Source organism: Artibeus jamaicensis, unplaced genomic scaffold (assembly GCF_021234435.1).
Source record: "Artibeus jamaicensis isolate MK-2021 breed Jamaican fruit bat unplaced genomic scaffold, CSHL_Jam_final contig_889, whole genome shotgun sequence".
Taxonomy (NCBI): Eukaryota; Metazoa; Chordata; class Mammalia; order Chiroptera; family Phyllostomidae; genus Artibeus; species Artibeus jamaicensis.
In genome coordinates, this window is record NW_026522005.1 from 2,040,673 (window position 1) to 2,067,716 (window position 27,044).

General features: G+C 43.2%; 1 protein-coding gene across 4 annotated transcripts in view; it reads right to left on the bottom strand.

The window, feature by feature from the left end:
* Nucleotides 1-27,044, bottom strand: part of TEC (tec protein tyrosine kinase) — a 108,881-nt gene that overhangs the window by 9,989 nt on the left and 71,848 nt on the right. For all 4 annotated transcript variants that reach the window (XM_053654900.1, XM_037164810.2, XM_037164817.2 and 1 more), the window contains 10 exons: nucleotides 26,133-26,237; nucleotides 19,323-19,404; nucleotides 18,545-18,673; nucleotides 16,817-16,857; nucleotides 15,752-15,927; nucleotides 11,947-12,012; nucleotides 8,676-8,730; nucleotides 5,010-5,089; nucleotides 3,700-3,833; nucleotides 338-412 (listed from right to left, as the gene is read on the bottom strand). In XM_053654900.1, coding sequence (XP_053510875.1) covers nucleotides 338-412; nucleotides 3,700-3,833; nucleotides 5,010-5,089; nucleotides 8,676-8,730; nucleotides 11,947-12,012; nucleotides 15,752-15,927; nucleotides 16,817-16,857; nucleotides 18,545-18,673; nucleotides 19,323-19,404; nucleotides 26,133-26,237 — 943 coding nt within the window. The remainder of the gene's footprint in view (nucleotides 1-337; nucleotides 413-3,699; nucleotides 3,834-5,009; nucleotides 5,090-8,675; nucleotides 8,731-11,946; nucleotides 12,013-15,751; nucleotides 15,928-16,816; nucleotides 16,858-18,544; nucleotides 18,674-19,322; nucleotides 19,405-26,132; nucleotides 26,238-27,044) is intronic.

The window sequence follows — 27,044 nt, forward strand, 5'->3', positions numbered from 1 at the left end:
GCTAGAAGCCACAAAGACAATCCAGCTGAATGCCTTATCAATTACCCCCATCCTTACTTTCCTGTGAGTAACCAAGAAAGCCAGCGAGGACCGGAAAAGGCTTTGATTCATTTTAGCTGTAACATGGTAATGCTTGAGTTTCGCTGACAGAGAGTTTCTGATGAATTACGAACATGACGAAAACAGAAAACCTAGGGTTACGAAGGCTGTAAGTATGATCAGCCAAAAACTCATACTAGAAAACATAAAAACAGTTCCACTACGTGGAATTCTACACATCTAAACGAGCCTTGGGATAAAGGATTCTTTCCAAAGAAAACTCGCCAGACTGAGTTACCGTAGCTGAATCCTGCAGTGGTCGGTGCATTCTTCCCCTTTGCACTCACTGGGTACCGCAGCCTCGTCACAAGTCCTAGAAATCAAAGAAAGTATCGCAGTCAGGTTCGTTCTTAATCATTCCACATGGTGACGTGTGGAAGTAGGAACTCACGCTGCATTCATTTATTCCCGTAGTGCCCATCCTCCATGCGCACATACAGCTCGGTGCTGTGTGCAGGCAAAACATAAAAAGAGAAGAAGGCAAGAAGGAAGAAGGTGATCCTATGACTTCACATGTTTATGGAGCTAAAAACTTAAATATATGCATGTGTATACATCTATTCATTCAATAAATATTTTCTTTAAACACTACAGTGTTTATCAGGCACCATGCTAGAGTATATTCTCTTCTCAAACATTTTCAAGCACGTGAAAAGGTTTAACAGTTACTATAATTGTTATTTCATGTCCTTTTCTAATGTGCTATCTGAACTATGAGAGGGAGCAGCAGTAATCTAATAACAATTGATTCATCTGACATAACAATATTAGGAATCTTAGCATAAAAATCAGGCTCTAACCCTGGCTGGTGCGGCTCAGTGGATTGAGTGCTGGCCTGCGAGAACCAAAGAGTCACTGGTTCTATTCCCTGTCAGGGCACATGCCTGGGTTGTGAGCCAGGTCCCTGATGGCGGGGTGTACAAGAGGCAACACATTGATGTTTTCCTCCCTCTCCTTCTTCCTCCCTTCCCCTCTCTCTAGAAATAAACAAATTAATTTTTTTTAATCTGGCTCTAAAATATCAAAGACTGGGAAAATCAACCATTAGAAATTAGTGAGGAACATTAAATCCTTGAATCCAAATTGCCACAACACCAAATAAGAAGAAATGACAGGTATCTTTCCTATGAATACCCACCTCTATCACAGGGTATCTTATCCTGACTTAATACTGTGATACGCTTCTCTGTCTCCCCTGCCGGATGGTAAAACCTCAGAGAGACAGAATCAATGACCACCTGGACCACCACAGCCTCCCCCGAACCCGGCGCAGTTCCTGGCAAGCACCAGGCACTGCACATGAGTTCATTACATGAACAAACTCAGATCATGGTGAAAGAAATAGTGGAATGTAAGCACTGAACAAGAAAATCACATAAAAGGAGCTAAGAAAACGTCCTTTGGCAGAATGAATTAATAGGAAACGAGATCCTCAAATGTTAAACATAAAGTTACCATAGAGCCCAGCAAATCCATTCCTAGGTAAGTAGCAAAGCGAAATGAAAGATATTCCCATGCCAAAACTTGTATACAAATATTCATAGCAGCATTACTCATAATAGCCAAATTGGGGCAATGACCCAAATGTCCATCAGCTGATGAATGAAAACGAAATGGATAAACAAAGTCCACACATTGGTTTACTGTTCATCAAATTAGGAATGGAGCGGCGATACAAGCTACAGTGCAGACCTAGCATCAAATCGCTGTGGTAGGTCAGAAACGCTCGTCACAGCGGAGCACTCACTGTCTGGTCCATGCACATGAAATGTCCAGAAAGGGCAGGTCCACAGAGACACAGAGGAGGGGAGCGGTTGCCTGGCGCTGGACTGTTGAAGGGCTACAAGACTTCTTTTTGGGAGGATGAAAGTGTTCTTAGATTATAGTGAGAGTTGGCACAACTCTGTAAATATATTAATGACCACTGAACTGTACACTTTATTTTTTTTCAAGATTTTATTTATTTTTAGACAGAGGATAAGGGAGGGAAAAAGAGGAGAAAAATATTACTGTGCAGTTGTCTCTCATGCACCCCCTACTGGTGACCTGGCCCACAACCCAGGCATGTGACCTGACTGGGAATCAAACCTGCAACCTCTTGCTTCACAGACTGGTACTTAATCCACTGAGCCACACCAGCCAGGGCTGAATTATATACTTTAAATGGGTAAACTTTATGCTATATACATTATATCTCAATAACTGTTCCAATCATTATCTGAGAAAAGTGAACAGAGTCACAAATAGCAACAACCTTTGCAAAAGGTACATTTGATAAAATCTCAGAAGTTAATTTTCCATAAATTGGGTTAGACACTTGGCTATCCCCTGCTCAGGTACATCTTTGAAGTCAAAGGCTAGAAATCTTTCCTATCTTATCCTGTGGAGCTTCAATGGGCACAAAATGTGGTTTCTATTTTGTTGGTGGTGTTTGATTTGTCCCCACTCTGCCGGGAAAGGCAGCAAAGCTTCGGGAAGATGGAAGCCTTGCTGGGACACAATCACTCTCGTCTTTGGAAGCCTGTAGCCCAAGCCCAAACCCTAGGCCTGTCCGGCAGCTTTGTGACCACTCTGACATGGACATATCTTAGACCAGGGTGTCAGACTCATTTTTACCAGGGGCCACATCAGCCTCGAGGTTGCCTTCAAAGGGCCAAATGTAATTTTAGGACTGTGTAAATGTCACTACTCCTGAACAGTTAAGTGAGATCTTGGTGCTGCCACTGGGTAGAACAAGGTGCCAGGCTGGATAAAACAAGGTGGAGGGCCAGATTTGGCCCGCGGGCCTTGTGTTTGCCACCTATGACTTAGATTTTAGTTTATTACTGTTAAAGGAAAAAAAATTCAATGACACTTTCAAAGATGGTAAGGAAGGCATCACTCAGGGCCACGATGACAGATGGGATTTTAGAATGAGGAAGAGAGAGCGGACTCAACCCCGAATAAAATGTGGGCAAGTAGGATTTATAGCCAAGGAACAGCATGGAGGTCAGGGGATGGAAAATCACTAAGAGGAACGTCAGAGATCAGGGAAGTGGGCAGCTTTGGCTAAACCAACCCAGCAGGATCCTTGCTGAAGACAAGCCAGGGTGACCAGGCATCACTCAGGTATTGGTGGGCGATGAGGAGCATGATGAGATATTGAGGGTGATCAGACATCAGATATTGCCTGATATCAGATAGAGGGGTGATATCTGGGTAGAGGGGTGCTGGTTAAACTGACTTAGCAGGGCTTCTGCTGCAACTGAATTCTACGGCAAAGTGCACAGCTGGCCTATGGTTCAGGAGCCTGATAGGAGAGTCTGCTCAAGCAAAGAATCTTTCTCAGCAGCAAGGCTATAAACCCCAGAAATGCGGCATTTACCATATATGATGAGAATGACTCTTGTCCTAAGGTGCAGGCAGAACTTTTCATGAGATTTGATATTATTCCTGATTTTTCTTTGTATCTGGCACTTCGCAAATAGGCAATAATTCTAAATCAAACCCATTCTACAACTAACTACAAAATATAGCTACTCAATGAAGAATTCATCACAGTGAGTCTGATCATTCTAACCACTACCTTATATTGGAAATCGATGTGAAGAGCTCACTTACCTGCTGCATTGTGCTTATGATACTCAACAATCTCAGGAATGGAACCAAATGCGTGTTTTTCTGACAGATAATACTTCTTGGGGGAGGTTGTGGTTTCCTTTATGTGATAATGCCTGAAACCCGATGAGCCTTCTCTATAACAAAAATCAAAATGTGTCAGAACTGAGTGGCAGCCATGCAGCTTCACTCTGAGGCCACTGCACGGTCCCTCCGGGGCCCCTGCCATTTGCTGCACTAGTGTCATTTCTCCCCATGGTCATTAGCTTTGCTTTTCACACCGAAAGGTGGACATTTTTAAACTGGTCGCTGATAACGTTCTTGGTCCTTTACCTGAGGCTGTGAAAGAGAAGGTTTACCAACTCCATTCACCAACAGTTACAAGTCTTACAATAGCTCCTGGCTGCCATTGCTTAGTCCCTGCTGTTGGCATAAACTTGCAAATATTTAGAGAACTTACACCTCTAAAACTGAATAAACTAGACTTATAAAAAACATATAGAATCTATTTTAGATATCTTTCTAGAACACAGATCTTCTGGAGTCATCTCTTACTTAAAAATCTGTTAAAGAGAACTCCTGTTACTCTGAAGATAAAGCGCAGACTCCTTGACATTGCCATGACCTAGTCTCCACTTATATTTCTCGGGCTTCTCTCTCCTCTCCTCACCCCGCCCCTCCCATCGTGAGTTCCTGGAACTCCCCATATGCCCCCTCACTTCGTGGCCCAGGCAGTTTCCAGGGTATGAAACATCCTTTCCACTCTGTCCAACTTTTGCCCACCTCATCCGTCCCGTCTCAGCTTGAATGTCACTAGACAACATTAATGACTAACTCAGATGTGCCTGGGCTGTGTACCCCATTCTCCCCATCACCCTCCCCAACACACACACACGGCCCTCCCAGCACAGCACTTCCTCATATACTCCCCTAACGCACTGTTTGCTCTCCTGAAGCCCCCACTAAGCCATTGGAGGGCATGGTCTGTCCACTTTGCTATCTGTAGTGCTTAACTCAGTGCACAGTAACTATCTGTTCAATGTCACTAACATTTCTATAGCCATTCTCAACAAATATATATATATACACACACACACACACACACATACATGTATATGCATATAAAGTATGAGGAAAATTATTGAAATATGAATATAAAAAATAGTGCGCACTTTAAAAATCAAGTTCAGGTTTTCTTTGCTAATGCTGAAATGCAGCATATTTTTTGAAAATTAGGAATCCATACAAACTATATAGGAACTTCATAGAAAAACTGTAAATTTAAAAAAGAGAGAGAGAGAGAGATCACTTACCCTCCAAACTTTGTATAAAGGGAGACTGTGTACATGCCTGGTTGACTGGAATCCCTCACCATAAAACCACCTTCTTTATCCTAAAATCCAAGTTAACAAAATTGTTTCAATTCCATATCAAATACCAATACCATGGGGAAGATTCAAGAACCCAGTCCTAAGACTTTCTGACCATTATCTTCTACCTAGAGAATCTGCTTTGGAGAAGCACAACTGAGCAGTGGGGTTCATCCGCATGACCTTCCACTTGGCACCACTGGGCCGTGGGACTGAAGAAAGCACACTCGCAACCTCCCACCCCATCACGAATCTTCACGCCCAGAGTAGGAGACACCTCGACAACACAGTCTCTCGGGGTCCTTTCAGAACTAGGAGACAAGACTCTGCAAGTCCGGTAAGTCCTGGACATGGGGAAAAACGGATACTGAAACGTACTTTTTAATGATCAGGTTTCATTTCATGTATTTTTATTATTTGCTATAAGCTTTCATCCTGACCCAAGAACATCTTCTATCCAAATAGCATTTTTCCTACAAATAGCTCCATGCTCTTTACAGGAGTGTTTTTAAAATCCTTAATTCCCCTGGAAATCACCGTTAAATATCATTCTTTACAAAAGGAGAGATGGGGGCACAAGTAACTTAAGCAGAGAAAACCAAAAAGCAGAGCCAGCATAAATCACTAACAGAGGAATCCTCATCAGGCTCAGCCAGAGATCAAGAAACAGAAGCCTAGAACCTGCAACACCTCTCCACCAAGCGCCACGGTCAGTGACCAGAACTGAGACTGCTTTACAATGTAAGTATGCTTCTTAGTCAAAAAATAAAATGAATTTTATCCTTATTCATAGGAAACACACTGGAATTAAATAAAACCCCACAAACACATCTGGTCAGAACAATAGGGACAATGACATAACAGCTAATCAGTCAGTAAGAAGTATAATAGCTACCATATATTTACTGAGGACTCATTCTGTGTTAGTATGTTCTAATCCATAGATTTACATAATTTTTTCGGACTATAAGATGCACTCCCCCAATTTTGAAGGAAAGGGGGGTGTGTCTTATAGCCTGAATGTAGCCTACCTGTCTCGTGGGGTGGGGGGCGGGGGGAGGGGAGGCTATGTTATTTATGTTATTTGCTTCAAAATTGTTTTTCCTATTTTCCTCCTCTAAAACTTAGGTGTGTCTTAAAGTCTGGTGCATCTTACAGTCTGAAAAATTCGGTACTTAATCCTCAAAACAGCCCCAGGAGGTAGGTATCACTGTTATCCCTGCTTTACTTCACAGGTAAGGACATGAGGCCCAGAAAGGTTGGGTGACTGGCCCCAGGCCACACAGCCAATAAGAGGCACAGCCATGATTTTAGCCCCCAGGTCTAGCCACCTACTCCCCTAGAACTGCCACTCATCGTGGGGTCACCAGAGAAGCACGTAAGAATCCTGCAGGGGAGTCACATGGTTTTATGCCACGTGAATCAAGCAAAGTCATCAGCTGTTGCTCTCTCAACATAAACTACAGAAACAAGTGCCTGATAAAACCTGGACTGGTTGGTAACAAGGAGGAGACTAAATGAGAAAGCATGAGTTTAAGAGACTAGGAACCATTAGGAAGTAGCCAGAGCGTCTACTTTTTCACCCCCCAAAGAAAAAAAAAAAACCCCCCAGTTTAAGAGACTAGGAACCATTAGGAAGTAAAATAGCTAGATCATAAAAGCCAAGAACAGAGAGAGCATCTTTTATAAAGAGCATCTTTTAATCAACTCCTCACCTTATAAATGAGAAAAAAGACTAGAAAAGTCACCACTAGACTTGAGTTTAAGAGACTAGGAACCATTAGGAAGTAAAATAGCTAGATCATAAAAGCCAAGAACAGAGAGAGCATCTTTTATAAAGAGCATCTTTTAATCAACTCCTCATCTTATAAATGAGAAAATAGACTAGAAAAGTCACCACTAGACTTGGGTCGCTCAGCCCACTATAGCGTCCTCAAGACCACATTTTATCCTTTTATTTCTCTTTTAAAAACATAAGAAGTTCAGCACATTTATTTCTAACAGCAGCTAGACACTTTATTAAAACTTTATTTCTACAAGCTGTTGTGCAGTTGTAACAAAGTGAAATGCCTGGTCTCTCTGACTCCGCCCTGTTGAAACCTGCACTCTCCTCGGCCTTCGGCTGGCAGCTTCCACTCCGCCTCGCTGTGGACAGCTCATCATCAGAGGAACACTGCTAGCTCCTGGGTTTTACAAAAGTACCCCTCCCATTTCTCCTTCCTTTGACATAAAAGAAGTCTGAACTCTGTACTTTCTTAAGATGGATTTGAGGATTGGTCTCCCATTTTCTCGGTAGGTGCCTTTCAACCAATAAATCCTTCCTTTCTCCAAATTCTGAAGTTTTGAGTTTTGGCCTTTCAAAGCATGAGGCACACAGACTTTGAATCAGTGACATGCTACTGGTGTTAATTATTTTAAAACAAATAACTTCAAGCAGAAAGGGGAAACATGTTTTACTACTATAGCAAATGATAAATCAGCAATAAAGTAAGGAAAATGTTTCCCAGGTACAGCTATTACCTATGGCTATGGGTTTAACCTACTGTGAAACACTTGTTGGAGTCCCCACTCACCCCCAGTACTTGAGACGTGACCTTATTTGGAGACTTACAGAAGTATTCAAGTTCAAATGAGATCATTAAGGGTAGGCCCTACTCCAGTATGACTGCAGTCCTTATAAAAGAGAAATGTTGACCCAGAGACAGACGTACAGGGCGAGAAGGAGAGGCCTGAAACAGACCCTTCCCTCGCGGCCCCCAGAGGCTGGCATCCTGACGTCAGACTTCTCCTTCTAGAACCATGACACAATAAATTCCTACTGTTTAAGTCACTCAGTGTACGGTACTGTGTCACAGCAGCCCCAGGAAACGAATACACCAGTTTTCACTTTTAAATAATTAAGAAGGCAAGTCCACTGTTGGGAATACACTCTAAGAACCCTGAAACATCCATGCCAAAGAATCTATGCACCCCAATCTTCACAGCAGCACAATTTACAATAGCCAAGTGCTGGAAAGAGCCTAAGTGCCCATCAGTAAATGAGTGGATCAAAAAACTATGGTACATTTACACAGTGGAATTCTACACAGCAGAAAGAAAGAAGGAGCTCCTACCCTTCTCAACAGCATGGATGGAACTGGAGAGCATTATGCTGAGTGAAATAAGCCAAGCTGTGAAAGGCAAATGCCATATGATCTCACCTATAAATGGAACTTAATCAACAAAACAAACAAGCAAGCAGAATATAACCGGGGACACTGAAATAAAGAACAAACTGGCAGTAACCAGAGGGGAGGGGGGAGGGGCTAAAGGGGGAAAGGAGGGGAAGGGTCATCAAGGAACATGTATAAAGGACACATGGACAAAGCCAAAGAGGGGTACAACTGAGGGCAGAAGGTAGGGGTACATGGGGTAGGAAAGAGAGGTGGGTAGAAAATGGAGACTTGAACACCAATAAAAAATTTTTTTAAAGAAATAAAAAAAGAAAACAAAACCCTGCATTTATATTATAGTACTTTTTTAGACTTTAAGAACTGAGGCACATGAAATTACTAGATTCACTGCAATTAACTTGCGCTGACACCGAACCAGAGAAGCAAATATACTCACCTCACTTCTGAGGAGCTGCTCTGCTTTGCTTCTGTTCATATTTCTGCAATACCATCTGAACAGGAGAAGGTACATTTAAGGCCTTGGGTTTCTTAAATTACATTTCCTTCTTTTTAGAATTAACAAGATAATATTTCTCATCAATAACAAATACAATGAATGAGAATATGACACAACTCACAATCTCAGTAATATGGACAACCACTAGTAACATTTAATGTATATATTTCCAGACATTTTGTTCCCATACCATTAGGAAGACACATGCATGCCAACATTCCTATGTTTTTATTAAAAGCAGGATCAGAATACACTTCCTGTATCATAACCTGAATTTTTCATATAATTGCATGATTGACATCTTTGCAAAGCAATATAGTCCTCTGTATCATGGTATGGATGTGCCATAATTTATTTAAGCTTCTTTATTTACCATAAAAATCATTTTTGATTTTTCACTATTACTATAAAGCAAGAATAAATTTTACTCCACAGACGCAAACATGCAACAGGAAATGCTATTTCATGTTGTTGTCCTTAGTCTAGGTAAAGTAAATCTTATCCCAAGCCCCGGTCTCCCCAAAAGGCAGTAGATTTTATGTCAACTCATCGTAGAGGCTTCCACATGGAATTTCAGCGTCGAAGGAAACAGAGCAAAGCAGAAGAGCAGACCTACTGGGTCCCCCGGACTCGCTGGTCCTGGCACAGCCCCAAGCCCTGGAGGTCACCCGAGGCTCTGCTGCAGAAACCCACCCCGGCCAAGCAGTGGGACGTGCCCTCCCACGAGGTCCTGCCACCACTCTGTGCCACAGCCCCAAGTGCCTGCTGATCTGTGTCCCTTATTAAGCCTTGGGCAATCTTTCCTAAGGAGAGATGGCTACTGCCATCACCACCTCATCCTCAGAGACGCTCCCCTCTCCCTGCTTCCCCAGCCAATCTCTCCCTGAGATCACAGCTGGCCCTTGAACACTAGGAGTTAGGAGTGTGGACACACACCTCCACCCTCCCATCAATCCGAGTATCCCTTTGCCCCAAAACTTAACTACAATAGCCTACTGCTGATCAGAAGCCTTATGAATAACAGAAACAATTTTTAAATCATTTTTTAAAGGTATAAATGAAGAAAGATAGAAACCAACCAATCAACCAGCCATCAGTCTTTGCTGGTTCTCTCTCATCTGGCCCTTGCCAGCCATGCCACCGACCCAAAGGCTTCTCCTGGACTTTTTCCTGTTCAAGGGCCTTTCACTCCTGTCACCTCCTTCCTATAACATCTTTCCACTGAGGACATCTTACTGACCATCATGATGGTCCCACTTTCTTTCCTGCAGCAGTTCCTCTGATCATTTCCTCCTCAAACTGTTACCTGGCTGTGGAGGTCAGAACTCCTGTGCTGAGAGCCCTGACCAGCTACCAACAGGCCCAGGAGCTCGGGTCTGGCAGTCCTGAGTCCAGCCCCATGGATGGGGCTGCTGCCTGGGCCCCCAAGCCCAAACGAAGAGCAGGAGAACTCTTGATTTAATAGTTAACAAAGGGCTTTTTAACCTTGGGAACATTGAACATGTGTGACAGGACAGACAATAGCAAAACACGGCACAAACCAGAGTAGAAAGACGGCAGGAGAAGAAGGGGAACTCTGGCTGGCACCCTGAGAACAGGTTTCCCCTTCCGCATCCAGCTGGGCATGGCCCCGTGCCACGTGGAAGCCCTGACCTTTGAGCACACAGCTGGGGGGGGGGGGGCAACTCCCACACCACGGACATGGCACGACCAGCTCACTTAGTCACACACAGGGGCAGGAGAGTCCCTCCGAAGGGAGAAAATTTCTAAACTGAGATGCATCCAAAAACCCATGGCAGTGAATCACAAACGTCACAAAATCCTCCTTTGTAATGCCATGGGTCACAAGGGAGTTCTCACATTTGGACTGAGCATTATCTGGTTTCGAAGCGCACCCCTCCCTAAATCATCAGTTAGCTCTCAGATCACTTTAAAGTCAGGTCCACATTCTGAGGAAGACCCCTTTCAGGTCTTCCCTCAGTTGAAGGATTTGGCTACATTTTCCAAAAATATCATTTAAAAACAGAAACACTGTTGTATTTACATATTTTTATACTCTCGCCTACTAAGAAACAACTCTGAGGGATCATACCACTAAGGGCTGTGACTTCTGAACCTGTTCATCCTTTTCTAGATTTTTAGGGTAGGTTCACGTTATAAGAAGCAACATGCACAGAGGAAACAACTTTTCATTGTTGTTAGAGGTGGCGGTCGTGTTTTTGAAGAAGTAACTGGAAACTTCAGTACATCTCCTCCGAATGACCACAGAAGAGTACCTGCTATACAGGGGCATCTCATGGGAGCCTGGCTACACACAGCAAGCCCGCTGCTTTCTCTGGAACGCAATTTGACAGCATGCACGAAGAGTGTTAGCAAGCTCCTAACTAGCCCTTAGAGAGTACACAGATTTCTAGAGATCTGGTTTAAGACAATAAGCAGGAAGAGGGTTATTCCCATTTTTTTTTACATGCAAAGATGCCCACACAACATAATGTTACACAAACAAAAAGATGATCATATAAATTATAGCACATCCGTGTGCCACATGCCTGGTTGTGCCCCCTAAGGCCTAGCATAGCACATGACACATGCTAAGATATCAGGAAATAGTTGATGAATTTATGACTGAATGAAATATAACACAGTCATAAAAGTATTTAGAAAGAATATTTAATAGCATGAGAAAATAGACTCATAATGTTCTACTGACTGGAGTAAACAAAATATAAAACAGTATATACAGCATGATTGTTTTTTAAAAGACTGAAGGAACATATATTAATGTTGGCAGAGATCAATTCTATTTTATTTACAAGTAGTTTTTCTTATTAAGTTCATAATATCTTCAAACAATTTTAAAATACTAATCATATATTATCATACTTAGAAAAAATCAAATGATATGCTGATTTCTTGAATAAATGCACAATGGCCTGTATTTTTAAGCCAGCTAAGCTGTGATTTGCTTAAAATAAATTCAATTGTGTTGTTTGTATAAGTCCATTTATACAAGAGTAACTTCAGGTAAAGTATATTATAGAAACTAGTTCTCTCAACATCTTTTACAGCCTAGAGAACTGAGTTAAGAATATGTTAGCACCACCTTCTAAATGTAATGAAAGATATCCTTTAATCTCCAAAACTCCTTACATAATTAGGAAAATGAAACATTTTCTGGTTCTCCACATTTACAAAATAAACATTTACTTACTCATATTGATCTAAGTTGTTTGATTTCTTTCCTGTTACATAATTACTTGGGATATAGCCTTCACTCCTAGAAATGAGAAAAATACTTTAGGTAAATTAAAATGATCTTACTGAGAGGTTATTAGAAAAAAGTATTACCTTCTTGAAATAATTAAAGCATAATATTGCCCAAAGCTTTGAGCAGCTTTAGGCAACAGTAAGGAAAACTAGCTGACTGCCAATAATTCAATATATCCACAGCATTTGATGCATTACCAAGTACTGCCTCATTTGATCCTCACAAAAATTCTGAGATGGGCAAGCGTTATTGCACCCACTTCCTGGTGGAGAATCCAAGGCTTAGAAAGATTAAGAGACTTTCGCAAGGCCCCAAAGCTAGCCAGCAACAGGGCCCACATTCGATACCTTCTTGGAACTCACAATAGACAGCCCTTTCCAACATTCCATGATGCTTCTCTTGAATTTGGAATTTCTTGGGATGTTTGAAAGAAACGATTACTTAAGAAAAGCTAAAGTGTTGGATAAAACACCCACCACCCCAACACCTCAGCACCCATGTACAACATTATTTCCTAGAGGGCAGTTCTCCACATTTATATCAATATCATCACGGCACTTGTTAAAAACGCAAATCCTCGGGTCATACCCCAAGAGATCTGAATTGAGAAGGCTTATGTGAGGCCAAGAGACCTCTGATTTTATCCTATATGACTCTCACCCACATTGCAGTTTAAGAAGCAGCCCTGACTGGTGTGGCTGAGCAGACTGAGCGCCAACCTGCGAACCAAAAGTTTGCTGGTTTGATTCCCAGTCAGGGCACATGCCTGGGTTATAGGCCAGGTCCCCAGTTCGAGGTCATGTGAGAGGCAGCTGATTGATATTTCTCTCACACATTGATATTTCTTTCCCTCTCTTTCTCCATCCTTTTCCCTCTCTGAAAATAAAGAAATAAAATCTTATTTAAAAAAAAAGAGAAGCACTCACAATGGGTGGAATCTTGGTAGAAGCCAAGATTTTTCACGTGAAAGAGATACACGTATACAATTTAAAAACTGAGTAAAAACTTTGCAGGCTTCAGTTTGAGTTTGAACTATTAGTAAGAACTCCTACACACATGCACGAAGGACGCATGTAGCCCTGCTGCCTTGGGAAAGGCCGAGAAGCAGTGACAAACCAGGAGCCGTGAGAACCCTAGCACCCCGCCTGCCGTCTCTCAGTACTGTTTCTTACTAAGAGGAGCCAGAATTCCTTGGAAAAACAGCAAAGTGCAGGTTTGGCCAGAAAAATTCTAAGATGAACTTGAGCCATTTTATTTTACCCAGAAAGCAAAGAAGCTCAGAAAGACTAAAGGCCACCCCCCCCCAACCCAAAACAGCTACCACTGACCTAAGACAGGACAAAGCAAGGAAAAATAATAATGACTGCAATGGATGGAAGCCAAATATATAAGCATCCACAGTAACACTAAAAAAATACTGGTTACCACTGTTATCACCAGCAGAAGCTCATTAAAACTCATTGCTTTGAAAATTGGTAAAAGAACCAACAAGTTATCTTGCCTTTGCTGCACGAAGTAAACAAATTAGTTGATGAGCCAGTTCTTCTTCAGAAAATTAATAAATGCAGACAGACTGACAATTTAAAAGTCATCATTTTGCAATTCCTAATGAAATACGGGACCTAAGTAATAATTATTGACGGAAGCCCAAATCCTCAGGCGAGGCGCACACTGACGAAGAGCTTCACGACGGCGGGATCAGGCTGGCACCTGACCACCGAGGAAGCCTCACGTCCTGAAAGTGGGACGATCCGATACCAACTCTAACGTGATCGCGCCCCTAGATTACAGTTTACAGGAAATACAGGACATGAAGACATATTAAATGACACCTTGTGGCAGCAATTAGCTCAATCTAGAGGGTGGCTCACTTCATACGGTAAATGACCTGATTACATCAATAAATCAAAATTGAAAAGAAGGACAGTGACTGTTACAGAATAAAAGAGAGACATAAAAGACACAGCAACCAAAACACATGTGGGGACCTTGTTTTAATCTTGACTGAGGTGTAGAAATATGTACTGGAGATGATGGAGGGAAACTGGAAATGATGTCATCAGCACCACCTTCAGACCTGGGCCAGAGGGGCCCTGCTCTGACCACAGACTTTCAAGAGCCTGACAAATCCCATGTCTTCGCAGCCTCTGAGCACCAGACCATCATCTGAGCCATCAAGACCCCAGAATTCTCTGCCCCTGCCACGGCCTGCATGGGTCTTTCCACTGGGCTCATCCTCTGGTAGAAAACTATACTGGTCACGTGCACCACCTTCCAAGCCCAGATCTCGGGGTGGCCAAGTTGGGGGAGAGCGGCTTTTGCAAACAATGGGGACAGACCTTGAATGTAGGGCTGGGAGTCCCACAAGGCGCACGGAAGGTGGAGCCCGGGGGGGAAGGAAACAGGAAAAGGAGGCAGGCGGGGAGACGGCCCTCAGCGCATGGTCACGTTCCAGCGCGAGCCTGCCCTCAAACCTCGCCTTCCTTGTCATTTAGATGGAACATGTGACAAGCTGGAGGATAAATCACACTTTATGCATTGGTTTGTTAGCTTGGCTTGTAACTTCAAAATATTTAGATGCATGATATGTGGGCTTTCATGTGTATCCTTCTACCAGTCCTGAAAATATTAGGGAAAGTCTACGGATGATCTTTTTAAAAATTATTGTGAAGGCTGATAATGACACAGTGGTTATTTTTTAAAAAGTGTTAGCAGTTAGACGTAGAAGTGAAACGACTGATGATTTGGATTTACTTCTAAATACTCCAAAAAAAACAAGGGGGATGACTAGTAAGTGAAAATTGGCAAAACACTGGTTGTTTTTGAAGTTGTGACAAGTGGCTCTGTTATTTTATTATGTACTTTTGTGGACTCCTGAAAACTTCTATAATAAAAAATAAAAAGCAATCTTCTATGAGTGCCTGGGGAAGGAAAGCAGCGACAATCTTCTTGTAAACACAGAATGGCAGGTTAAGGGGTCCCAAGAGGGCGCTAATGCAGAGAGCGAACCAGCCCCCGGGATGCAGTTGCTGAGAAGAGAGCCAGGGAGGGCGCTGCCCACCCCAGAGCCTCCCAGGGCTTCTCCCGAAGGGAACTGAGGAAGGAGAATGGGAACTGGGGCGGGACAGGGCGGAGAGAAAGCAGACTTGGAGGGAGGGTGTGCGGTGGGCAGGACAAAACGTCCTCCTCCTCTTACCCATGGGAATGCAGAACAGGAACAGGATTGTATTTCACAGTAAGCACAGCACCCAGTTTTCTGAATGAAACCGAAAAGATCTTCATCCCTATGCTTATTCGTATTTACCCATAACGACACTGAAAGAACTATTTCCTTTGCATCCTAAATTATCTCGTATAAATACTGCTCACACACACATACATATAGTCTCTCTCTCTCAGAAAAACCTAGTATTATTAACTCACCTCGGGGGGGGGGGTAAAACGTAAAATGCAATTTTCCTCAAGATCAAAATAATCCAGCTAAACATACAATGGATAAGAAAAGAAAGCAGTGTAATGTTTCTAATTTCTGGAAACAAGTGGCTGATCCATTTACATTCATTGCATCACTAACAGGAATACACTGTGTTACTGCAAAGTAATAGTGCGGACTTTGATTTAGTACGGACTTTGATTTGTGGCCAGTCCAACCAGCCTCGCTCCCCAAGAGCTACAGATTGTCCTCCTCTCACTCCGCACTTAACCCCTCCCTCCCACTGCACACCACACACAGAGACGAAGCACTTACCCGTACTTATCTCTTGCTTTCCACCAATGAGCATCATTCTTTTCTAATACGATGTACTCCTGGCCCCTCTCTAATCTGAGATCATGTGCTTCTGTCGCGTAGAAATCATACATGGCTACAACTATTTCCTCACTGTTATCCTCTTCTTCCAGGGGAATTGGTGGGGGAGGCCTTCGCTAAGAAAAAGAGACAGCATGTGAACGTTTAAGCTTCCGTTTGTGTGAAGTAACACACTGCATGATTAACACATCACCACAAACTACAGCAGAAAGCACAAGTCTGCTCAGTATAATCTGCTGAGCCCTCCCCTGAATTTGATGCTGCTAGACTTCTCACGGGTTTCAGAATATAGGACATAAGTAAAAGCTGTCTTTAAACGTCAAGAGGCTTCTGCTCAGGGTCAGGGGTAGCTTTCCAGGGAGAGGGAAGGGTAGTATGGGAGCGAAAACCAGGAGGACTAGCGACCCATCACTCAAACGGCCTGCCACGGGGAAAACACAGCACAGACGGGAGGCTTTTATCAGGTCTCCTCCCACTCAGGGGAATGTGCCTTTTTTTTTGTACTCACTGCATGCAAGGCACACACTTAGTACCTAGCACACTCTTTCTCAGTGACCCTTAATACTGCTCCCACAGGCAGAGTATAGAACTCCCCGTGTACAACTGAGGCAGACAGGGGTGTAAGGAACCCACTTGAAGTCACTCATATCAGATTCACGTTGGATCTGGTCCTGTCTGGGTCCAAAACGCCTGTGTTCTCCGTCAGACCCCACACTTCAAAGGCACATCATTAAATCAGTGAAGTCACTCTCCTGTCACAATACTGTTTTTAAGGCCCAAATATTCCTTTAAAGTCCTGCAGGCAAAGTGCCAGATGAGAGTAGGGGCCCCAGGGATAATATTTGATACATTTAATATTACTTGACACATAAAAAAATCAAATAAGCTACAGCATATCTGTTTCTGGTATGATGAGGGCGAAGGGAGGAGCAAACAGCATCACATCAATGAATACAAACACGCTCGATAAACTGTAAATGTTTCCCAAAGTCAGAGGCCACCTACCTTCTTTTTTTCTGGAGCTGGAGGTAGTGCTTTTTTGATACCTGGAAATGACAACAACAGAAATAGGTCAAAATGCCATCTACCAAGAGTTTTAAGGAAAAGCGAAAATGAACACAAAAGCAAGAAGTCTAGTCTGCCTCTCTCGCTCTGGTGCATGTTGCTTGTATCTCTATTTGTAACAGAATTTTAAAAGGCTATTGAAGCTGGTTTGTATTTCTGTCTTTCTGCACAGACTGCAAATGCCATAGGGATTGGGGCCACATCTGATTCTTCGTACACAAGTAGGACTACATCAAACTAAAAAGCTTCTGCTCAGCCCAGAAGACTCATCAAAATGGAAAGGCAGCCTGTGGAAGGGGAGGAGATATTTGGAAGGGGAGGAGATATTAACCACATATCTGATAAGGGGCTAATATCCAGAACACGCGAGGAATTCATATAACTCAGGAGCAATAAAATAATAGTGATAATAATAATAATAATAAAGCAATTAAAAATGGGCAAAGGCACAGAAGACATTTTTCCAAAGAAAACATACAAATGGCCAGCAGGTATATAAAAGGGTGCTCAACATCACTAACCATTAGGGAAATGCAAATCACAACTAGGATGAGATGCCACCTCATATCTTTTAGAGTGGCTGTTACCAAAAACATAAGCGATCACAAATGCGGCGAGAATATGGGGACGAGGGAACCTTCGGGCACTGCTGGGAGGAATGTCAGCTGGTGCAGCCACTGTGGGAAACAGTATGGAGGTTCCTCAGGAAAATAAAAGCAGGCCTACCCCGTGACCCAGCAACCCCACTTCTGGGTACACACGTAAGGGAAGTGAAGTCAGCACCTCGGAAAGATAGCTGCACTCCCCCCGTTGCTGCAGCACTGTCCACGAGAGCCAAGACAGGAACAGACAGAGAGAGAGACAGAGACAGAGAATGGAGTGTTATCCAGCCTGAAAACAAGAAGGAAACTGTCACTTGAACATGGATGGACCTGGAGGGTATTACGGGAAGTGAAATAAGCCAGATGGAGAAAGACAAATACCACATGGTATCACTTGTATGTGCAATCTTTAACAACAACAACAAAAAAGGTCAAACTCATAGAAACAAAGAGGAGATAAGTGGTTGCCAAGGGGTGTGAGTAGGAAAATAGAGATGTTGGTAAAAGGGTGCAGACTCTCAACTGTCAGACGAACAAGGCTGAGGACCTAATGTATACACAGTGACTACAGTCAACAACGCTGCAGTGTTTACATGAAAGTTACAAAGACAGCACAGCTGAAATGTTCCCATCAATATACAAAAAGGGTGAACATGTGAGGAGTTAGCCCAATGGGAGGAATTCTTTTACAATGCTTAAGTACATCAAATCACCACCCTGAACACTTTAAATAGCCTACAATTTCATATGTCAATTATTCCTCAAAAACATTGAAAAAAAAGCTGATGACGGCACCATATTAGGCTCTTACTTATTAATAGTCATTTTTAGCAGGCTTCCACATTGTGATAAAAGGTTCCCAAAATTTATTAGACCTATTGATTCCATTAAATGGTCCACCTGCTAATTAAATACAATTATTCTTACAAAATACATATGCCCAATATTTATGCTGTGCTAGAAAGTGTGAGGGCCATACTTAACCAACATCAAAATCAAAATCATGTCACTTCTCATTATACCAATAATACAAACAGTGTAATTATAAAGTAAAATGAATACTTACTACTCTCAAGAAGATTATATTTTTCACATCCAGGTGCTAGTTTTTCAGTTTGTCTACAACACTGATAACTTCCATCTGCCCAAAATTTAGGATGGTATTTAATCATTATATTGTTGTTGTTCTTTATTTCTGGAATTCATGAACACATTAAATGATTAGTGAAACAATAGACAACAACGCTTCCTGTCGATCACGCTTTATCTTCTCAGATACCGTACTCCCTACAAGAACACCCTCCTGACATCAGACAACCCAGCATCAGAAAGCCCACGTGGTGCTGCCTCCTTTTCTTGGTGCAACGTCCTTGTTAGCAGAGGGAATCCCTGCTGCACTCTAATGGACTGGCACATAAATCAGCCACCACTGTTTGCTTCTGCAGAAGAAGCCATGAGGATTGTACAGGGCAAATCACCCATTTAAACACTTGAAGCACAAGTCAACTCATCCACACCAACTGTTGACTACATCAGCAATTTCTTAGAAAATAATAAACCCTGTTATCATAAAAGCCCAGAGCTTGATCATTTCCAAAGATATCATGCAATATATGAAAGCCTACTTTTCTTAGAAATTATGTATACATCACTGGAAGGAATTAGATTGCAAAAAAAGTTGTCCTCAATATGCATCACTTAGAGGAACAACGTATCTCTGGAGAAACTCTTGTTATATATTGAAAGATTATAACTGCAAGATACATTAGCTGTGTTTGTTTTAGTAGTAACAATGTTCTATCTTAAAATTATGTAGAGATTAATATTTTATTATAGGAGTTTACCTTCTTTTAACTTCTTCACCCACTGGTCCCTGCTTTGTGCACTAGGTGCAAAAATGTAAAGTGTGTTAGCATCGTGGACAACCTAAAATAAAAAAATAAGATGAAGTCGATGAGAAATGGGCAGACACAGCACTTGGTCTAGCACAGAGCTCCTGGTACCACAGACGCCAGTAAATGATTCCAAAATGACTCAGTGAAAGTCAATTACCTTGCACCAAAGAACCCAGATTCCTGCCTTACAAAACACATCTACTTCTTCATGCCGACATTGAGTAGGATACACATTTTGCCAAGGACAGTGTTTATAGAAGAAAAATTATACAGAGGCCAGAATGCTTCACTAATCTGTATATCCTGTGGCCTAGATAACTGAAGCTCCTTAGGGAACCCTGGTGTAACAGAGATTATTCTAATCTAGTATTTTCCTGAATAATAGATAGATAAATTGACTACTCTTTTAGCAACACTCCTATATACCCTCCTTTGCTACTATAAATAATTGCAGTAGTTAACTGTTAGGCACTGACCACCCTAACTCTATGCTATGTGCTTTACAAATCTTAACTCCAGGGTCCTACCATCAACGTATCAGTATTTTACAGGGGGGGAGACTAAGGCCTACTCGTGCAGCCTCATGCAGCCTCTATAACTGCAGAGGACACCATTCACAAAGAATGCACTGCAAATGGTGCCCTGTGCGACTTAACCTGCCTCAATCATCATTTGGCTGGTATTCCAGAAGGCCACGATCCTGATTCCCAAGCCTAAACATTTAACCACAGTGCCTCTCTCTTGTAGATGTAACTTCTGTCGAGGAACTAAATGGTCTTAATATTCATATTTTTAGGATTAATAATCAAATTAAATCTGGGAGACTAACCCAAGAATTTGGTCTTTCACAAGGCAGAAACACCTTGATTGTCTCAAAAACATATATGGCTAGAAACCTCCCTTCCCCACATCACCAGACACTGGAGTGAACACGAATAAGTCTTTCACTGGTAGGTGGCTACTCCTGGCCATCATCAACAGATCATTCCTTCCCATTCATTTCAATCCAATAAATGCAGTCCAACAGCAATGTGAACACCATAGAACAAATAGTGTTATATTTCATTCAGTGATTCATTCATCATCCCGGCACTTTGCTGGAACTACATAGATATAAAAATACATCCAACATGAAGCCTATTTTCAAGATACGTATGGGAGAAATACTCTATAACAAGACAAAGTGAGACGTGATAGAGAGGCAACTATACAGCGCTAAGCGAGATGTGGGGATGTACGTGTCTTGCTTGGTCCATGACTCTCACAGCTGTGATACTGCTATCAATAATAAGAAATACCTGTTTGGTTTTCATCCTGGTTCCTGGCACAGAAATCCTAAAACCCTTGGAATATCCTGTGCTCAGTGATAAAGGTGTCTTTTGTTGTGCTAATGAGAGCCTTTGGAAAGCACCTAAGGATGGGGGCTGGATGCCAATGGAGCCAACCTTGTGGTTAAAGGGTTGGAACTTCCAGTCCCCACCTCGCCCCACCTCACCCCACCCCACCACCTCCAGGGAGGAGCAGGGGACTGGAGACTGAGTTCAATCACCAATGGCCAACGATGCCATCAGTCATGCCTCTGTCATGAAGCCTCTATCAAAGCCCTAAAAGGAGAGGGTTTGGAGGGCTCCTGGTTAATGAATGTGGAGATCTGGGGAGAGCAGTGCACCTGGAGGGGGCCTGGAAGCTCTGAATCCCTTCCCTAAACCTTGTTCTATGCATCTCTTCCCTCTGGCTGTTCCTGAGTTTGACCTTTTATAATAAATGGGTGACCTAGGAAGTAGAATATTTCTCAGAGTTCTGTGAGCTACTCTAGCTAATTATTCAAACCCTAAGAGGAGACTGCGAACCTCTGCTCTCTGGGCAGTAGTAGATCAGAAGCACAGGCGATAGCCTGGAGCTGCGACTGGCATCTGAAGTGGGGCCAGTCTTGTGGGACCGAGCCCGTAACCTGTGGAATCAATGCTGTCTTTGGTTAGCTGGTGCAAGAACTGAAATGAATTGTAGAACCCCCAGCTGGTGTTGGGAAATTATTTGGTGGTGTGTTAAAACACACGCACATTAGAACTGGGTGTCAGAATCTTAACACCTTATCCAGGTCCATCAATGCAATCAACTCTGTACATAAGAATTAGGTAAGAAATGCACCATGAAACATTGTGAATTGACACACGGGTACCTGGAAAGAACTGCTGGGACTTTGAACCTTCCAGAAACCTGGGCGCATTGTAGTAATTCATGACAATAATTCATTTTACTGAGGCTTTACACCAGGCTAAGCCTTGACATGCACTGCCTCATTTAATCCACATGGCAGCCCATGTTTCTACCAGCAATAGGACCCTCACTTTCCAGATGAGAAAACCAAAGCAGGTGAGATCGATTCATCTGAGCAGGACCTGTTTGACCCCCAAAAGGCTCTTCTTATTCATGTGTCCTCCAAACCCCTTCCTAGTGACCCCAGACTGTTTCCCTGCTAGAATCTGCCTTTTTGGGCTCCAGTCTAATTTCTCAAAACTCATCTCACATCACTCCTGGGAGCCTGTAGCTTCATTCAGGTCTGACGAAGACAAGCTCATCAGTAGAGAACGCATCCAAATGCAGAGTTCCGACAGCTAAGACGAGATCTGTTACCTAGCTAACTTGGGGTGTTCGTATTTCTAGAAAAAATTTCTAGAGGTAGCACCCTCTACCCAGATAAAAAACATGAATTTGGTATCTCAGGCAAGGCAGTGGGTGAGCTATCTGGGGTCCCATATCCTCCTCCCAGCAAGCCCTGGACACACCTGGAGGCCACTTTCTGTGCCATCCACATGACAGCTGACAGTGACAGAGTGCACGCAGGCAGCCATGTTTCTCACGTGCCTGCCTGCTGCTGAGTCATCCTGGCACAGCCGAGGTTGGCAGGGACGGGAGGAGCTCCGCAGACCTCGAGGCGCAGAAGCCATTTCAATAAGGAGGAAACACACTCTCCCTTAGCAACACTCCTACTTAGTAGCTACCCTCCACTCTATTTATGTCTTCATTCATTTATTCAAGCGACTGTTAGACAGATCTGGGTTCAAAAGTCAGGGGGAAAAGGCCACCTCCTGGGGATCCCCCAGTGACGTCAGAAGACTCCACTACAGAAGCAGCTGGCTCCTCCTTCCATGTTCTCGGTTCCTTCCTGGGACGGGAACAGCTGAGGCGAGAAGCAGCCTCCTCTGAAAACGTCTACTTCCACTTTTCCTTTTTTTTTTTGCCTTGCATGTGCGCATAATGCAAACTCTCACTGTAACATGTGAAACTAGGAGCCAAACTTTAAGCTATCCTTAAGTTATAATAACAGAATATCTTTCATCTTTCAAATCTTGCTGGTTTAAATTACATAGTTAAAGCTCATGTTGACCTCTTCTTAATTTTTAAGACAGTTTTTGAACTTTTCTTGTAGTTTTTCATCTTAGCAATTGAAAATGGGTCTGGGGTGGAATGCTTTCTGTTCTCCTGTTTTCCTCATCATTCTAAAATCCGACCCATGGCTTCCGGATCAGATCTCTTTCTCTCGGACAGCGAAACTTCTAGTCCTGGGTCTTGCCTCATGACAGCCATAGCTCCCCACAGCCGCCGGCCACCTCCGACATGTCTAATAGCATCATAAGTGTGGTAGAAGAGGTTTTCTGCTATACTTCAAACAAAACTACTCACTTACTTAGAACACTTAATCAAGTACAAGATTTAAACAGGCGCACTTCTCCACCCGAGGTGGCCGTGGTATTAGCAGTAGTAGTGAGAGCAGGAACAGTAACAATAACAGCAACCAACACTCGTCTTGCTCTCACTGTGTATTAAACTATTCATATATCACCTTAGTCATTACGACAACCCTAGGGAGTGAGTACTATTATCATTATTATTCCCGTTTTTCAGAAAAGGACACAGACATACAGCACTTCGGTGGCCTGTACAAGGTCCCAGAGTCCATTGGTGGCGAATCAGGAGGTGTGGCCTCAGAGTTGCCTCGTTAAGCACCATATTATCCCTGCTCTTCATGAAAAGAAAAAAATGCTAAATATAAAATGAGGAATTGGGAAAAGGAAATTAAATGTAGTCCTTCCTCCTATTGTGTTGTTGCCACTTGAGTGAAAATAATCTAGATGTGGTTTTAAAGCTTGAATCCCCTAGTTTATGACTTTCTGGTCATGTTAATGGCCCCAACTGGTAAACGTGTATTTCAAATGCAATTGATAAATTTACAGTAGCAATTAAAAACAACCAGTATCTCCACTGTGATACTATGCTGAAAAGATTTTTGCAACTTCCCCCTAGTACCTGAGAGATAGCCATGGCTAAAAGGCCATCTGCACTGGGAACATCAATTAGTCAAAGGAAAGCATAAAAACGTCCTCAACCAGAGAAGGAAGCGGGTGGTGAGGTCCTGTGCCGTCTGCTGCAAGGTCTGGAGGACCAGGGCCCAGCTCTGGACCCCTCATTCTCAAGGCACATGCGCAACACGAGCCTGCAGAGAGTGCCACGGATGGCCACGCTGATGCTCCCAGGGACTGGCAAGGTGTGAGTGTGCGTTCTGCAGAGGTTTTTCATTCTCAGAATGACCTTGGACATGTCATTGAACATTTAGGAACCACAGTTTCCTGTCATAAATGGGAACAGTGTATTTACCTCCCTTATATAACAGGATCCTCATGAAGGAAAACATGAAAAAACAGCCTTTTCAAAGGCGCACCTTAATCTCTGTATGATGCTAACATTGTATTTTGCATCACAAGCAGCCTTTTGATCTTATGTCTGTCCAAGTGGCTCACTCCTGCCCCTTCTCAGATTCTCAGCTTCACAGAGAACATTCCATCCCAGTTTTTTCTTTTTCTTTCTTTTTTTTATTAACTCAATTTATTGGAGTGCCATTGGTTTACAAAACCTTACTGGCTTTAAGTGTACAACTCAATCTCAGCCTCCACTCCTTCTCCTAACTGCTCTGGGATAAATCTGAATAACAGCAAGTTAGGTCTGGGGCTTAGCAACTCAAGGCATGGGCAGAATCTAACAGACCAAAAACAATAATAAGAAAATGTTTCAACGAAGACTTAAACCATTCATGATGAAAAGCAATTACTGTCCAACTACAAATGAACCTAGAAGTCAACTACCATGTGATTCGGCAACCCCACTTCTGGGTGTTCGTGTGAAGGAAATGAACTCGGCTCTCGGAGACATCTCTGCACTGCAGCATTCACTGCAGCATTATTTGCAATAGCCAACGTATGAAAACAACATCTACTGACAGGTGAATGGACAAGGAAAATGGGTCGTGTCTACAGACGATGGAAGATTATTCAGCTTCAAAGGAAAGAAGGAAATCTTGTGATTCCTGACAACAGGCATGAACCTAGAAGACATCATGCTAAGTGAAATAAGCCAGACACATGCATGACCTCACGAATGTGTGGAATGTAAACTAGTTGGACTCATAGTGGCAGAGAACAGAACGGTGGCAGTCAGGGACTGGGGGTGGGACAATAGGGAAGTGTTGGTCAAAGCACACTGTGACAGGAAGTCAGACGGGCATTAACAGAGAAAGGACAAGAGGCCAGGAAAGCCCTCGTGCCTGGTGACAGACAAAACTGAGAAATCAAGGACCTTGCCCCCAGCGTAATCTTTCCTCCCCCAGCGTGTCTCTGGTCACGCAGTTTAGTACCCCTGACCTTTCATATTGCTGACCATGCCGTTTAGACCCTCCTCTGACCTCCCCTCCCCCAGCACGTTGTCAGTCATGTGGGTTTGGCCGCCTTGGATCAGGAACGAACATGGGAGCCGGAGAACAGCCGTAAGCATTAAGCCTCCAGGACAGTGAGGTTCTGACCCACATCAAATACATCTGGGCCTCAGTTGTGTTTCAGGTCCAGGCCCAGAAAAGCAGCAAAACCAGACCTCTGAACCAGCTACACTGACAAATGACACCCTACCCTGATGCCAACCACTCAGAGACCACAACCCTGCAAGGGAACACAGGAAAAGCTGATGAATGTTCTATTAGAATCTGCCCCTGAGACCTTCAGATAAATGTCCTTAAGTCAGAGGACCCAGTGACCCTCTCTGGGGAGCAGGCCCTCACCTTTCCCGCACCTATCCTCCGCACCCTCCCCCAACACACACGTTTTCCTTGCTTCTCTCTTTCTCCTAAGCTCCAAGGGCCCCTTCTTTTGCTTCTGTAACTTGTTTCCTGAGCCCATGTCTCCTGCAGCTCACTCTGTGACTTTCTAAATAAACTTTCTCTTCTAGTTTGGGTCTTGGCCCTGAATTCTCTCTTAGCCATTACTCAAAGTACTGAGGTTGCTGAACCAAGGTCGGATCTGACTCTACCCAGCTAACGCCTGCTGCCCTTCCGGCTGCCAACAGTTCCGAGTGTTTCAGACGCGCAGGAGGAGAGTTCGGGAGACCTGCACACAGTACGGTGCGGTGGCTGAATCTGCTAGGAAGGCACAGATGCCGTGTGTTCACCACAAAAAGAAAAAAGAAACTGGTAACTGCGGGAAGCAAGGGATATGTTAATTACCTGATTGTGGTGATCGCTGCACAATGCATACACATACCAAACACCCAGGTTTTACATGCTACATACATGCAATTCCTAGGTGTCAATTACATACCTCAATAAAGCTGATTTTTTTAATCAATCACTAAAGCAAGGACGGGGAACTGTAATGCCAAATGATAAGCATGACGAAAAGCCTGAATTAGACTGCCATTAGAACACTTCCGGCCTACCTGAAATGGGTATTTATTTTGGCAGGGAATGGCACCGTCGTCATTCTTCACTATTTCCACACACTTTATTTTTGAAACATCAATAAATCCCTTTCTGTATTTTTTCTGTTAAAAGAAAAAAAAAGAGAACCATTACAATCATAAGTGTACGAAAGTGTTATTAATGGTAACATTTGCTAATGAAATCACTGACTATAATTATCTAAATGAAAATTTGCTAATGAAATCAGCTTAAATAATTATCTAAACCATGTGTCCCTTTATGGTTAAAATTGTTCAAAACACGAACACTATGAGGATTATAATGAAAATAATTAAACCCTTTAGTCTCTAAAGATGAAATGGCTCTGTCCTTGCCCCCTGAGGCTCTGGAACAGAGATGTGGACGCCCTCGTGTTGTCGCCTTCCCTTCTTAGACCCACGTCTTCACTTGGTCACCTTCTTGATGACAGCCCCCCAAAGAGGGCTTCAGAGACCAAGCCAAGCAGAACTCCGTGCACGCGACCACAGGTGCAAACGCCCGCCGGTCTCCGTCTCCGGCACCCACAGCCCGGGAGGACACAAGGTGGCCCTGGCGCGGCCAGTCACATAAAGCCCCCACGCAGACTCTGACTGAACGCTCTGCTTTCTTCCCTATTGCCTCCCCTCCCTGTGCAGGGCCAATCTCCCCGCAACAGACAACCAATGACAGATCAAGACACCCCCAAACCATTCACACCAACTGAGACCACTCCACTGTCAGTAACCTCACGTTTGAAAATTCATCCCAGGGAAAAATCTAAAGGAATACAAAGGTACATGTGCAAAGATAAATGGACACATTGTATCCATTAAAAATATTACAAACACAAAAGAGCAGTGAAAAACGTGTGCTGAACGTATTCACTGATACATGCCCCACAGCAAGCCGTG